Source organism: Lissotriton helveticus, chromosome 6 (assembly GCF_964261635.1).
Source record: "Lissotriton helveticus chromosome 6, aLisHel1.1, whole genome shotgun sequence".
NCBI lineage: Eukaryota > Metazoa > Chordata > Amphibia > Caudata > Salamandridae > Lissotriton > Lissotriton helveticus.
Genome location: NC_136067.1, coordinates 1,441,115,371 through 1,441,130,754, shown reverse-complemented (window position 1 = coordinate 1,441,130,754; position 15,384 = coordinate 1,441,115,371). Strand labels below are relative to the sequence as shown.

At 46.1% G+C, this 15,384-nt stretch overlaps 1 protein-coding gene across 10 annotated transcripts in view; it reads left to right on the top strand.

The window, feature by feature from the left end:
• MYB (MYB proto-oncogene, transcription factor) overlaps positions 1-15,384 on the top strand; it is a 43,757-nt gene that overhangs the window by 20,317 nt on the left and 8,056 nt on the right. For 5 of the 10 annotated variants that reach the window (XM_078649232.1, XM_078649235.1, XM_078649236.1 and 2 more), the window contains 7 exons: positions 4,890-5,141; positions 6,467-6,832; positions 7,276-7,412; positions 8,446-8,560; positions 8,672-8,797; positions 9,566-9,676; positions 11,626-11,727. In XM_078649232.1, the coding sequence (XP_078505358.1) occupies positions 4,890-5,141; positions 6,467-6,832; positions 7,276-7,412; positions 8,446-8,560; positions 8,672-8,797; positions 9,566-9,676; positions 11,626-11,727 (1,209 nt within the window). The remainder of the gene's footprint in view (positions 1-4,889; positions 5,142-6,466; positions 6,833-7,275; positions 7,413-8,445; positions 8,561-8,671; positions 8,798-9,565; positions 9,677-11,625; positions 11,728-15,384) is intronic. The other 5 variants (XM_078649241.1, XM_078649239.1, XM_078649238.1 and 2 more) reach the window with 3 other exon arrangements.

Here is a 15,384-nt window from a genome sequence, read left to right as displayed (position 1 = left end):
AAACAATTGCACATACACCAAAAAACAAAAGCCATGATTTCTTAGTAAAGTTCTAACTTTTTGCCAAATTTTGTGTAATTTCGTTCAGCCATTATTTTGGTATAGGAGAACCAATTAAGATGTAAAATTGCCCTTTTGGGATCCCTTCCCCTTTTTTTTCTTGGCCCCACTTCACGGCTTGGTACAAAGTTTGCCATGAAGGAGTGAACGTGGATGAACTTTGTTTTTGTAAATCTTTGTGCAGATTCAATAAATGGTAATAGTTACTAAAGAAACAAACGTCTTTCCACTGGAAGCTGATCTAGCTATAAAACTACACATTGGCGGCTGACACTGTGTTTTATAAATACCCCTGACCTTACAAAGAAGAGCCTGACTGTGAATTGTGATGTAGAGATGTGAAGCCCCATTGAGTGCCTTATGTAATGACCTCAAGATCTTAGTTGATTTCCCACCTTTTGATATATATACGACTGGGGATATTTTATTTCTTACAAAACGTGCTGGTGATTTTCTGTTCCATTACATCTCACATTAACACTCATGTAAACTGTTCTAATGGTGAGTTCTGATTTCTGTGTAGATGAATCAGTGTATTGGCACTGGTACAAATAGGGTGACCTTTAAATTGCAGTTAACGTTTGATGTCCCAGGTAGTCTGTAATAGAAAAGGGATTGATGCTTTAATGTGAGCGTTGCAGCACCTCCTCTCTTACCTACATATGTAGATGCACCCGTTTACCCTCTGGGTGTACGTACATAGCTTTAATGTTGTACCTTTTTATCATGGCGGGGGTTGTATAATTGTAGCACAAGAAGGGTACAAAGTTCCCCAATGTAGTTATGGAAAAGGAAGGAGTGTGAGACTAGCGTCAAAGCGAGGAGAGGAAAAAGGGGGGGGGGGGATTCCCTTTTTTGGAACTAAAATCCTCACACACCCAGCAAGCTAGGTGTCATGCTTCATCATATGGGTTCTGCTCCTCGTCAGATTGGCGCTGCAATGTCTGACGGGCACCCGCGAAGGGGCTCTTTATCGGAGATCTTTTGTTCCTGCCATATTTTGCATGCGGGTAAGAGGGTAAGGGGGTAAAAGTGGTTGCAAGCGATTGTGTAGTCGTGAAGTGAATGTGAGTTAAAAAAGGTTAGGCAATCCACTGTGGACTTTATTAATGTGGTTGGCTACCTTGGTTAAAAAGTAGGAGGGGAGATACATACGGGTGCAACGCTACAGTGAAGTATCTACTACCCTCTGATCAGGTCAACATGTTTCTTGCATTCTAAGCAATTCGTCAGGACCTAAGTGAAACTGTACTACACACAGTGAATAATGATATACAACCTTATGTCTTGAAGTCAGTATATGTGCAGGCCAAATGGTCCTGCCCTTAATGTTACGACCCTAAGAAATTTCCTAGGGTGCCCCAGCAGTCTGCTCCCGTGGAAACGGCACCTTTAGAATAGGTACCTGTTTGGTGCGCGGTCTCAGCCGTCGACACCTACCCCCACAGCATCGGGTCAGGACTGGAAGCGACTGGGGTTGTATAATCTCTTCTTTAAAGCAGTTAGCATAAATAAAGGGTCTCAAACGAGTAGCTCGGGAGCTACTGGTAGCCCGCCAGTACCTTCAAAGTAGCTCTCAGAGATGATGCCAAGCCCAGTATCAAATTCGGAGAGTAGGTACCTATTAAAAAATGCAACACTGCTGATCTCAAGATCCTAAGAGTGGCAGCCAGCCAAACCTATGGCAGTAACTTCTACTAAACACTCAAACACACAAAGCATCGGCCTATAGGGCCTGCCACTTGACAGCCTGTATCTAATCTCAATATAACTGAGCCACAAGGAGAATGACCATCTTGTATCCCTGTTTTATCAATCACAACATGTGTGTGACCAGTGGACCATAAAAGTACGACAGTGGTAGCCTAAGCAGGAATGAGTGCTGACCCACCAAACTGTGGGACTCCAGGAGTCAGAGTGAAATTGTCAGTTGAGTGTATAACCAGCTCAAGACCTGAGGAGAAAAGGGCATGATTCAGACCAGAGAAAATAAAGAGACTCATCAGCATGTATGTGCGTCCCTAATAAACCCTATTGCTTCTTGAAAGCTACACCAGGTGTCTGGGACCACCAGATGTCTGTTAGTCCCCATCATAAGGGTGTTATCTCTGACATAATTGTGCCCATTCCTGGCATAATAGTGCCAATGACATAATAATGGTTATCCATGACTATTTGGGGTATTTTTGGTATAGTTGTGGTATACTGGCAGCCATCATTTACATACTGGGAGAATGACTGGCCTACATTTACCTATTCCTGGCGTAATAATGGTCATGACGGATATATGGGCTCTGCTTTGACTCCTATGATTTCAAGCCTTGGCCCAACTGCGGCCCTAGTATAATGGTGGGCATTATTGGCACAATACAGGCATCCATGGTGCTTGAGTGAGCATCTATGGTGCAAGACTGTAATACCTGGGTAGTCAAAGTAGTCTGTCCATATGAGGCATTTGTACATGGGAGTACTGGATAAAAATAACAAGCTGATGTTTTGGGACAGTGCATTTTCTAAAATATGATAACTGATATTTTAACTGAAGTTTTTGTTTTCAAAAATGGGTTTTCTTATGGAAAATGGAGTTTGTTTCCCCACAGTGGAAAGTGGTATTTGATAGAAAAATGTGCACTTTCAGAAACTGATGAATAATAATTCAAGCTGAGCTGGGGAGACCTTCTGCTGTGCTTGTATACTTTGTAATCTCACAATAAATATATTGGGATGTTATCTATTACTGACTATGGTGTTGGTGCCTGGAAGTGATAAGGCATGTGTCTTTTAAAGACGAGAACCCTCACTCACCCAAAAGTGACATGCTTCATCACTGGGTTCCCTCTTCCACACTGTGACCGCAAGTGTCACAACATGAGCTACAACTCTCCTATAAGAAGAGAAGTGTGAGGGGTTTTGATCGTAAATCATCCAATGGAAGCATGGAGTGAGGGGCAGAGTGCAAATAAAGTGAAAAGTGTATTAAAACGAGCTCACGGGAGACAAAATCTACTTTAATTGGTTTCTCCAATGGTTAGGACTAAAGCTTAGTGAATAGGGGTATGGATGTTCCCTATTAGAGTACGGTCAACATGTTTCTACCTTAGATGGCCTGTCGGTTCATGGCATTCATCAGGACCCACTTCTTGTCACTCTTCTATTCAAGTGTAAAAATCATATAAAAAAAAAAGAAATACCATACTGAATTATGATGGCATCAATCATAGGGTACCAGCTGCAGTATGGTCCACAATCACTAGGGTACTATTAATGTACCACCACCTTCCAGAGGTCCTTTACTGATAGGTCTCCAAAGTCTGATTTTCTGGGATCTGTCTTCATCTCAGTTAGGACCGATATATACTTTGTGCCATCGGGCATGTCTGGATTTGAATAATACTTCATAAGTCAGGTGGAGGCATTTTAAATTGATGAATGTTTTCCTGGCATTTCTGATGGTAACCGCACCAGGAATACTTGGGTGGTAACTACTGATAATCCTGCTTAGGGTGGTCATAGTGTAGTCACTATTTTACAGTTGTAACATTTTCTAATAGCTCAGGAAGTGTTTCCTTGAGCAGAAGTAGCTCTCACTACAGAAAAGGTTGGAGACCCCTGGCCGTAAACACTCAAATAGCAAAGCAGTGTTAGCATTATTGCATCAAAATGTCCAAATGGATTGATCAGTTTAGTGAAAAAATGATGAATTCTGAGAGACACTTTTCCCCCCCTCGTGATCAATATGCTCTTAATTGGTGCAAGAGAAGGCAGAACTTTCCAGAGATCCTGAGCCTCTGCCATGGGAGTCAGTGCCAGGTCTGCATTATTTTAGATTTTAAAGTTTTAAATGAAACAGGGAGAAGCCAAGCAGCAAAAATGTACAAAACATGAATGAGGACCACTTGCAAAAGGAATGTTTCAGTGAATTATTCTAATAGACCTTTTATTCGTTTCACTTCATCCATGCACCTCGCACAGATTATTTAAGAATATGTATTTTACAAGAAGTTGAGTTAACACTGCTTAATTTGTAAAATAAATAAATACACGAAGGGTCTTAAACGTTTTGTCAGGAGCCTGCGACGGTGCTGTCAAATGCCAGGGTGAGGAATACAAGGAAGGGCTCCATAGTATGGATTTCACCTAATGCCTCTTTATTCCACACCCTAGACTTCTGCCTCTTTATCTCCTCCTTGCAGGTTCTTTGGCATCCCTTGTTTACACTGTTGTCCCCTTCTCTTATCTTTTTCTTCCTCTTTCTTTCTCCCTTTTCTGCCTTTCTCGGTCGTGCTTTGGGACAGAATCTGAAAATGAATTGCCGAGCACCCACCACCCACAGCCACCAGCACTAATTCAACACCCTTTGACCTTTCCTCTTGTGACCCTTCTTTTGTGGGACACAGAAATTACAAAAGAAAGCCCCTGCCTTGAAATGCCTATCATCATATCCCTTGTGCAAAGAGAACTCGACCTTCAGCACGGTGCAAAAAGTCTGGACATTTGCTTGGGGGGGGGGGGTTAAGGAGGGGTGGGTGGGTGGGTAGCGTGGCCTTACCCTCACATGTTGGTGTGACTCAATGTCGTAATCCACCACACACTTGTGCATATTTCTATTTCACACTCTGTTAAAAGGTTATTCGTAGGATGACAACATATCACCTCTTAGGACATATTGAAGCATCGCAGAGAGGAAACATCTTGACAACTGTTTCAGTCGAGTATGTGCTCGGGTGATGCAACGGCTTTTTATCTTTCCTCCATCAGTATATACCACCTTGTGCAATTGCATTGCTAAGTTCCTTCTCCCTTTCTCTTTTCCTCTTCCTTAAACGCAGACTCATGCTTCAGGCTTCTCTGGCTGGCAGAGCACGGCGATTGCTGACAGCTCCAGACCTCGTGGCGACAGCGCGCCCACTTCCTGTCGGGGGGAGCACCTCCAGCCCATGCCCTCCCCGCCGATGGACCACAGCGCCTTACCTGAGGAGAGCGCCTCCCCGGCCAGGTGCATGGTGCTGAACCAAAGCCACCTCCTGTCGCACGTCAAGAGCCTGGCAGAGTTTGCCGAAACACTGCAGCTGATTGACTCAGTAAGTAGTGCCCGGGGTTGCCTCACCAGTGGGCACCGAGGGACAGCCGGGCTTTCTCAGGTGACGGTGGAGCACAGGCGCTCTCTTAGGCCGGTGACTGGAACATACTAATTGCGGCGTGAAAGGGGGATTCTAGCAGAAGGCAGACATATTTGTGGCCCATACCGCCCCATGTCTGTCTGGGATGTGTTTGTTGGGGAGACAGAGTACCCACAAAACGCATTGAGAACCATGAACCGTAATATGAATGTAAAAATATGAATCATAGAAAGGCCTTGTTATCTTGCCCGAAGTTATGAAATCAAGCTCTTTTTGGATAGCCAGCAGGCCACGAGCCATGAAGATAGCACTGCGCCAGTGAGGTAACCATGCATTGCACTGTGTGGTTGTACGTGAGCATTTCGATGATGCCACGGTAGTCAGTGTTCAACTGTGAGGGAACTCCGATGCGGAACTAAATACCCTAGTGCAGTGTAAAAACAAAACAAAACATTTAGCATGTATGAAACACAATAGTTTCGTGAGTGTATGTGTGTGTGTGTGTTAGCTCACACATGCATGTGTGTATGTCTGTGTTTTCGTGCACCTGTTTACCTTTGCACTATGGTATGTGCTTGTCTCGTTCTGTCTTGCGCTGGGGACTTGTTGTGGCAAAAGTGGCTCTTTTCTCAACTTAACAGAGCTTGTATATCTCTCATACTGGACTTTGCTTGTGCTTGCCAGCTAACTTGGATGGTGAAAAGACCTTGCCAGAGGTCATTACCCCATTTTTTTATGTTCATGAACACATCCTGGTTGCTTCTGGTTTCTCAGTAGTCAACTTTTGATTAATGTGTGTTTTACTTGGGTTGTAAGCGACGGGGCTTCTGGTTAAAGAGGAGTAAAACCTGTGTTAGACCAAAGCAAATGAATTCGAACATTTTAATGGATTAACATTATGGTCATTATTGGAAGTTAGTCTTTCTTCCACGCAACTCCCACCAGGTTCTTCAAGCGTGCTCATCATGCCTGCTTGCTTTTGCATGCATAGCTTTGTAGTTGGGCACATACTAAGCATGATGTCAATCGGTTGCCCAGGATCAGTGCTGAATGTACTGATTGTCCATTCCAAGAGATGGATAGTTGTGTTCCTCATTTGCCCAATAGAAACGTTAGATGTTAACTTAAATCATTGAGACAGTATTAGGAGAGGAAGTTAGGGTAGATTGAGGCTTATCATTGCACACATGTAGCTTATTTTCGTCTTTCAACATGTTGCCAGGACTGTTTTTTGAGGTGGCTCCATCGCACTGTCTGATAGTTGCGTACCTCCCCGGTTGTTTCAGGATCCTTCAACATGGGGTGAAGTCAGCAGTGTTGACCTCGTGGAAGAAGCAGAAGCTTCGCCCAGCACAAGTCTGCTGGGCCAAGCTACGGAGCCTCTACAGCTGGAGGGCAGTGCGTGCAGCCCGGATGGACCTGCTGGCACCAGCTTGAGTCAGAGTGTACTGTGCCAGGGCCCTCCCGCTTCACCTGTCGGCTCCCTCTCCGCCTCTCCACCTGGCTCGCCCCGCGCGGCCTCCGTACACAAAAAGAGCGAGCCAGCCGGCCAGCTGGCCACCAGCGAGGGCAACTTCTGGGCTCAGGCAGACATCAGCCGTTCAACTCCCAAGCGTTCCCCTATCAAAAGCCTACTCTTCTCTCCCTCTCAGGTAGATTTAAGACTTTTGCACAGTTGATACTAACGCTCTGCAGCCACTCGAGTGCTAACAGTTTAGAAACTAATGCTTCATGAGAAATTACTAATCTTTGATGCACAACTTGATTTCATTAAGACCTCACGTCTGCTGTGGGACCTGGCAGTTGAGTTTAGAAAATCAATTTTCTAACCATCTTGGTCTCTGCATTTAATCACTTGTGGTTTTCGGGTGATGGTGATTGTGCTTTGCTTCCATCCTGTCATTCACTCAGACTTTTTAACATGCTTGCCATCTAACACTTTCTAGTTTGCCCTTTCACTGATGGAAAAATGAGCTGTTTGGTTGGCTTGAAAGATGATTATGCTAAACATTGCAATCTGTTTGGTTTCTATCACATTGATCATGATAGGTCGACAAAGACACATGTAAATTCTTTGCTCTTGCTATGATTACAGTTCCTGAACACCTCAACGCCGCACGACAGCCTGGACATGGACCAACCGACACTAACGTCCACGCCGCTGTGTGCGCACAAGGCTGCTGGGGCATCCACGCTGCACCATCTTTCCAGGCTACAGAAGGAAAATAACATGTAGGTCCTTTACGACAGTACTTTCTGTTATACCACCCCCCAGAATAGATCCACACAGAGGGAGGGGATGTTGTACAAACCGTGGCAGACACATGACCGTAGAAGGGGAAAGCTGTGAAGTGTGTCATTTTGCCTTGACAGTGAGTGTGTACTAGAGAACAGAACCAGGGACCACATTGGCCTTTTCACACAGTACCTTACTTCTGATTTGTCTCCTTCATGTCTCCCCCAAGCTGCGGCTGTGTGCAGAAGCTGTTGTTTCACTGTATTATATTGGTATTTTTCATAATTCATGCTGGTGGTTGAGTGTTGGACATGCATATGGCCATGTCTGAACTGGGGTGGTGTGGAGTGCAAAAAAACGATGGATTTAGGCCCAGATCTCTGTACTGGGGTGAATGTATGACATTGATCTGCATTCTGTCCATCAATTGTTGTTTTGCATTTGTCACCCCGAGTGGGCTGGGTATGCTCAGACGTGAGTCCCATGCTCTCCACACCACTGGAGTCAAGCTATCCTGGCTGAAGACGGCTGATAGTCAGAAACCGGTCCTTGGATGCTTGATTCCGGTCCAGGGAAGAAATGGCTTGGCAGTTCGGGCTGGACTGTTCCCATGAGGCACAGGGTCAAGGCTGATTTGCAAATGGCCATGTCTGAATTGGGGTGGTGTGGAGTGCAAAAAAACGATGGATTTGGGCCCAGATCTCTGTACTGGGGTGAATGTATGACCTTGATCTGCATTCTGTCCATCAATTGTTTTGCATGAGTGTTGGACCCTCCACGCTGTTCTGTTTGAATGCAGTGTTTACAAGCTACAGTATCAGCTGAGTGATAAGGGTGCTGCTTGCACTCCAAGACTCTGCCAGTCTAATGGACTGGTTGAAACCAATATTTCCTCCAACCATTGCACACGTGATATATCTTCCTGCTAGGCCCAGTGTAGGGGTTGCGTTAAAGTAAAAGCATGCTTTCGTACTCTAAAGTATGCACCATGCAGCTTCACTTTTTTTTTTTTTTTACTTCCGGTCACAGATTCCGGACTCCAGCTATGAAGCGATCACTGTTGGAAAGCTCTCCCAGAACGCCGACTCCATTTAAAAATGCACTAGCAGCACAGGAGCTCAAATACGGCCCCTTAAAGATGCTGGTGAGTGAGTGGGCGCTCGGGTGCGGGGGCACAGAAGCGGCCGAGGCTGGCATCGCAAGGTTTAGGAGGATGCACACTGCCTCTAACCACACACCTTTTGCTTTTCTACAGCCTCAGACCCCGACCCACCTGGCAGAGGACCTACAGGAAGTAATCAAACAGGAGTCCGATGAATCCGGCATCGTGGCCGACATCCATGCACACGACCTGCCCCTGCTGAAGAAAATCAAACAGGAGGTGAGCTGGTAAAATAGCTGTCTCCATGCACAATCCGATGGGGTTGGTAGTAGGAGTTACCTGCTTCATCCCCTTTACAACATCCCCAGGTTCACCGCAGATCCAGTGTGTTTCACCCACGTGTAACACCTTTGGGGAAATTAGAAATTTGACAGAGTTAAAGAAATGTTTCGATATTTTTTATGAATACCTTTCAGTTTGGTGTGAAAATCGGACAGTGTCTTGCAAAAACTAGAGCTGGCGAATCTTTGAGGTGGTGGTTGAGGCGGAAATGAAATCATTGTTGCTGAACTGTGACCTTTAAATTTGCTGAACTGGCAGCTAAAAGTAGGGTGCTGCAGAAGTGCTTAGCTTGAGTGGCTGGCATTTGGCTAGTTTCATTTTGTTTTCTGTCAGAGGATACTTGTATAAAAAGTAACATGAAATAGGCCTATTCTCCACCTGACTCGCCAACCAAAACAAAAACTTGGAACACTACTGAAATATATGCCAGTTAATGTGATAGATCACAATTATTTTCAAGGGCTTTCAGACGTGGCCTGTCGTGTAGGCATAACACAGGACCCTTTACTGTGAATATCTGCCATTTTACATTTATAATGCAAACCTGTGCCCAACAAGGCTGGTGGCCTCCGATGCCAGGACTCAAAAGTCTCTGTTTGTCTTTAGCACAGAACGTGAGATTCAGATAATGTCTTCAAAGAGAGCGTTGGTGTACATTTGCCTCCAGCATAGTGATGAATTTTATCATGGTGGCTCTTTTTATAGGTGGAGTCGCCAACTGAGAAATCAAGAAGTTTCTTCTGTTCCAGTCAATGGCAGGGAGAAAATCTGAACACACAGCTTTTCACACAGTCGTGTGCCATGGATGACGTGCCGGTATGTGCTGCTACTTTCCACCACCACATTTACCGATGTCCTCTTTTTACTCTGAGATACACCGCTGTCTGCGATTCGTGAACCACGCAGTGAAGTGCGCATTTCCAGCTAACGTTTAGGTGAATCCCTACTAGGGCAGCCGCTGTTGTAAGAGGAGCTATCAGAAGGCATCAGTATAGAGAAGTACTAAATTTGATAAAGCAGTGATATCCACATGTTGAGTATTTTTTAAGTCTTATATGACATTTGAATGTTGTTTTTCTGATTGTAGAGGCTAGCCCCCAGATGCATCAAAGTCATGTTTTGCGAGTCCTTAATAGCAAATTTTAAGGATTCGCTATTAAAGACTCGCAAAACGGGATGCATGTAGGAATCGCAATGTTATTTGCAATTCCTACTGATTCATTATTTGCGATTCGCTAATTGCTAATAGCAAATAAGGAATGGCTTCCACATTCATTCCTATGGGCCTAATGGCCCATAGGAATGAATGGGGAGTCATTCCTTATTTGCGATTAGCAATTCGCGAATTGCAAATGTGCCGCAATTTCAAGGGTGCCAGGGTGTCCAAAGGACACCCTGTTGCACCCCTGAAATGGTAATGTTCACTGGTGTTGCGCACACACATGTCCCAAGGACATGTGTGTGTAACATACAACTTGGAAAAATGCACTAAAGTGCATATTTCTAAGTTTTTGCTATTTACCACGTAGTTTGACTTCGCGGTAAATAGCGGCCCCAGATTGCGAATTCGCAATCTTGGAATGGTTCATGCATTGCATTTAAGGAATCGCAAATTGAGATTCCTTAAATGCAATCGCAATTTGAGAACTCGCAATTATTTGCGAATTCTTAAATTGCGAGTGCATGAACCCTTGATGCATCTCAAATGCCATTTTTGCAGGCGCAAACGGCCGAATTTTGCGATTCGCACCGTTTGCGCTCGCAAAAATGCTTGATGCATCTACCTGTAAGTCGCATAGTAAGTAAACAGTGACAATGGACCATATTCTGTGGTTCAGCAGCCGCAGGAGGTTGTGACAGTTCTGGCATTATTTGTGTACAGACAATCCGGATAAAGCTGCCATCAGTTTAGTATAGAGACTGTTGCTGCAGTTCATCTGAGGGCTGACAATACTTATCAAAAAGCCTCATTCAACCCTGTCCAGTAATTTATGACTTTGTGCACAGGTTAAGCATTTTAGTTTGGCTACTTTTTCGGTCTGGCCTAGAGATGGCCTTAGCTGTCTCTCCAGCCTATTTCCCCAAAAACCCATAATAAAAATATGTACATATATGTTAACATAGATTCATAAGCTCATGCATTGGTCTGTTAGTGTCATTTACGTTTTGCCTCCACCCTCGGCAGCATGCAACATGGGGAAATGGTTCAGCCCACTTCATCCATTGGCTGTCGTAGACTGTGATTTTCACATTGTTCCTCAAGGCCAAACCAATTGAATTTGCCAATGCATGTTCTCTTTTGGGGTAATTCACTGAAACCTGTACGTTGTCTATCAGTGAAGTCAGATGTTTGGAGAAAACCGCATCCTCATGTAGAGTTATGTAGAATGCACAAACGTGGAGTCATTAAAAATCCACTTGCATTGTTCATAGTATATTCAGGATATCCATATGATCATGATTTTATGCCTTTTAAACTTTACTTTAGGGAGTCTGCCTCCATTTCCACACACCGCTAGCTTTTCTAAACCGAGGCCCTCTAGACTAGTGTGATAACATTCTTTGAAGACATAAATTACAATTCTCTAGGTGTGTTTGAAAACAGCGCCGCGTGTCTCGCACACATGTGCTGATAAGGGTGGGGTTGGCGCAGCTTGTGGTCAGTCGGATACTAATCACCCCCCAGCAGACCGTGTCCTTGCAGACTGCCTGGCAAAGAAGGCTTGAGCTCACGTTTCATGATACATTTTTTTTTTTTTGGGCAGAATCTTCTCACCAGCTCCGTTCTCATGATGTCTGAGAAAGAGGAACACATCCGTCGAGCGTTCGCAGCGCCGAGGAACAGGCCTTTGGCAAGCCCTCTGCAGGTAGGCATTGAGATGCAGGTGGGGTTGTCCACATGAACGGGCAGGGGCTCGAGCGGCTTTGATTGGACACTGGGTGGAGTGCCCACATTCACTGGCCAATCACAGCCTCCTTCGGACGTCATGACGTTTGAACACCTGAGGTTGTGTGCGCATCTGAAGACTCTAGGGCGGTAGTCTTCAAATGTTTTAATGCCGCCCCCTCACCACCCCCCCTGTGAAACACAAAAAAGTCATCATTGGGCCCCCTTCAGAATTTTTCACAATTACTCTATAAAATTGGCAATGTTTAAATGTCTAAACTTATTTAAACATTACAGTTAAGTTCTGCTACTGTTTTAAAAATGGATTCAAATACATAATGCCAACATGCTATTCTTGCCAGGCAGCAGGGGAGGCCTTAGGCATGTGCAAGCTGTGCACCTGCACAGGGCCGCCAAACCCCAGGGGCCGCCACGCCAATATCCTTAATATAATATTCCTCTGAGGATGGATACATATTTCCGTGGTGACCCCTGGCAGCGATTTGGCGGCCTCCGGCTCTGATCCACTTCCAAACACCCTGACCCCCCCGCCCGGCCCTCCAGGGCCGCCATTAGCTTAGAGCCGCCCCTGCGGGCAGGCCTGACTAAAGTGTGAAAATATCAACCTTGTGATCATTCGCAATAGGGGTGGGGGATTTGAAGAACATTTGGAGTCCCTTCCCTTTTGACACAGTCCCAGCTAGAATATAAACGTGAAAATATGTTAGTGGTGGCCCATTCCAGAGCAACTTACTGCTGCTCATTTTTTTCTGCTTAAAACAAAGCACTGTTATCGGCATATGTTTCTTTTGGACAGATTGGGGTCCCCTCAGGGAAACCTCCTTTACCCCGTATTTTTACTCTGCATGTCTTTACCCCACATTTTTTACCCCGCAAAAACTTTATCAATGCAGGGCTTTACACCGCAAACTGTTACAACGCAAAAACTGAGTAAAGGAGTAAAAACTGTGAGGTAAAAGCATGCAGAGTAAATGTATGCGGGGTAACATCATACAACCATCCCCCCCATGATCACTTGAGCCCCCACCCAGTGGGGCTTGCTCCCCAGTTTGAAGGCCCCTTCTCCAGGGTCTAATAGCACACGTGTTGAATAATTCCACCCCTAAGTAAACCATCTTTACACAAGAGTATGAAATCCGAATTGCGCGTAGTTTAGCTCGTTAGATAATTGGCGTGTGTGATAAGCCAGCTTTCTCGATACATTTTGACAGGTTAAACGTCGGAATTTAACGGGGGGAAAAGGCTAAGTTTTTTACAAGAACTTACAGATTTGGTGCACTAAACACCAAATCCAAATGCTATTCGCCATCAAGATGGAATAGGTGTAATTTATTACAACGCCTAAAATCCAAAATCAAGTTTATTCTACCTCATCAGGTGTTATAATTTCCATCTACCCCTCCAGATTACTTTTTAGCAAGTTCTTAAAGAGGGCATCCGTGAAATTATGTCACAAAAGGTCTAAAAACCAAAGCAGATATCCTCCAACAAAGGAAGGTTCACAAATGCCTATTGTTGGTGATAATGACACTGACAATGACACAGCCACCTTCCCTGAGAGCTGGAAGCACGCCGAACTCAGCGCACTACTAAAGAAATCAACAGCGGACCCCACCGAACTCAAGAATTACCGCCCCATCTCGCTCCTCCCGTTCCCAGCCAAAGTCATCGAGAAGACCGTCCACAAGCAGCTGGCCGCCTTCCTCGAGACGAATGGATCCCTCGACCCCTCAGTCAGGCTTCCGAGCCAACCACAGCACCGAGACCGCCCTCATCGCTGCCACAGATGACATCCGAACCCTGCTGGACAACGGTGAAACAGCGGCCCTCATCCTCCTAGACCTCTCCGCGGCGTTCAACACTGTTTGCCACCGCACCCTAGTGCAGCGCCTCAGCGACATCGGAATCCAGGAGAAGGCACTGGATTGGATCATCTCCTTCCTCGCAGGAAGGACACAGAGAGTCCGCCTACCACCGTTCAGATCGGCAGCCACGGAAGTCATCTGCGGCGTTCCTCAAGGCTCCTCGCTCAGCCCCACCCTCTTCAACGTCTACATGAGCCCCCTGGCGGCCATCGCACGCCAGCACAACCTCAACATCATCTCCTACGCCGACGACACCCAGCTGATCCTCTCCCTGACCAACGACCCCGCCGCCGCCAGAACCAACCTCCACGAAGGGATGAAAGAGGTAGCCGAGTGGATGTCGACCAGCCGCCTGAAACTGAACTCAGACAAGACGGAAGTCCTCATCCTGGGCTCCTCGCCCTCCGCCTGGGACGACTCCTGGTGGCCCCCCGCCTTGGGCACCGCACCCAAACCGACAGACCACGCACGCAACCTGGGCTTCATCCTGGACTCCTCCCTCTCCATGACCAGACAAGTCAACGCCGTCTCCACATCCTGTTTCAACATCCTGCGCATGCTACGAAAGATTTTCCGGTGGATCCCCACCGAGACCAGGAAGACGGTCACCCAGGCCCTCGTCACCAGCCGACTGGACTACGGCAACGCCCTTTACGCCGGAACCACCGCCAAGCTCCAGAAAAGACTCCAGCGGATCCAGAACGCATCAGCCAGACTCATCCTCAACATCCCCCGACGCAGCCACATCTCCGGACACCTGAGAGACCTGCACTGGCTTCCCGTCAACAAAAGAATCAAAAGCCCTACACGACCAAGGCCCGAGCTACCTCAACAACCGCCTCAACTTCTACGCTCCCAAACGCCACCTCCGATCGACCAACCACGCCCTCGCCGCCGTCCCCCGCATCCGAAGAGCGACAACAGGAGGAAGGTCCTTCTCCTACCTGGCCGCCAAGACCTGGAACACCCTCCCTACCGACCTCCGCATGACCCAAGATCACCTCTCCTTCAGGAAGAAGCTAAAGACCTGGCTGTTCGAGCAGTAGCGGCCCCCCACCCCCCCCTAGCGCCTTGAGACCCTCTGGGTGAGTAGTGCGCTATATAAATGCCTTGATTGATTGATTGATTGATTACTATAAGTGCAGGACAGGACGCAGACATCAGTTTTTTCTCTACAATAGTTGCTCCTTTTAAGCAAAACGCTACGTTTTCATGTTCAATATTGTGGCATACACCTCTAAAATATTCCACCCAATCAAAATCTCCAAAGTTTGAAAACTGTTAAGAATCGCCCACGTACGCCTCAGACCTTCTCTACAGTGAGATCCTTCTAAAATTCTTTCCAAGAGGACCTGTGATGGAGGAAAGTTGTTTACCGCACACTACTTTGAAGTCCCTATGTGCATGTTCTAATAATGCCCTCAGTGTTATTTTTTTGATGCTGGTTACCTCTTACTGATTTCACTTTACCATATACAAAGGTAAAGAAAAGTTATTTTACTTCCAGAGAAAGAGGGGGTGACTGCACCCTCATTATTGTTGTGCTTTACTACTCAACTTGCAGTTGGGGGTCATTTTCCTTTCTTTTGTGAGTGCCCCTTGCATTCATACCATGACAGTATGCAGTTGATTTGCTATATGTGTGTTTTTTCAGGCTGTGTTGTGGTTGTAACAGGACCATAGCTCAAGGCAGGGATGGAAGCAGACCACAAATAAGAGGGACCTGCCCCTGGTAAACCTATTGGTCCAGT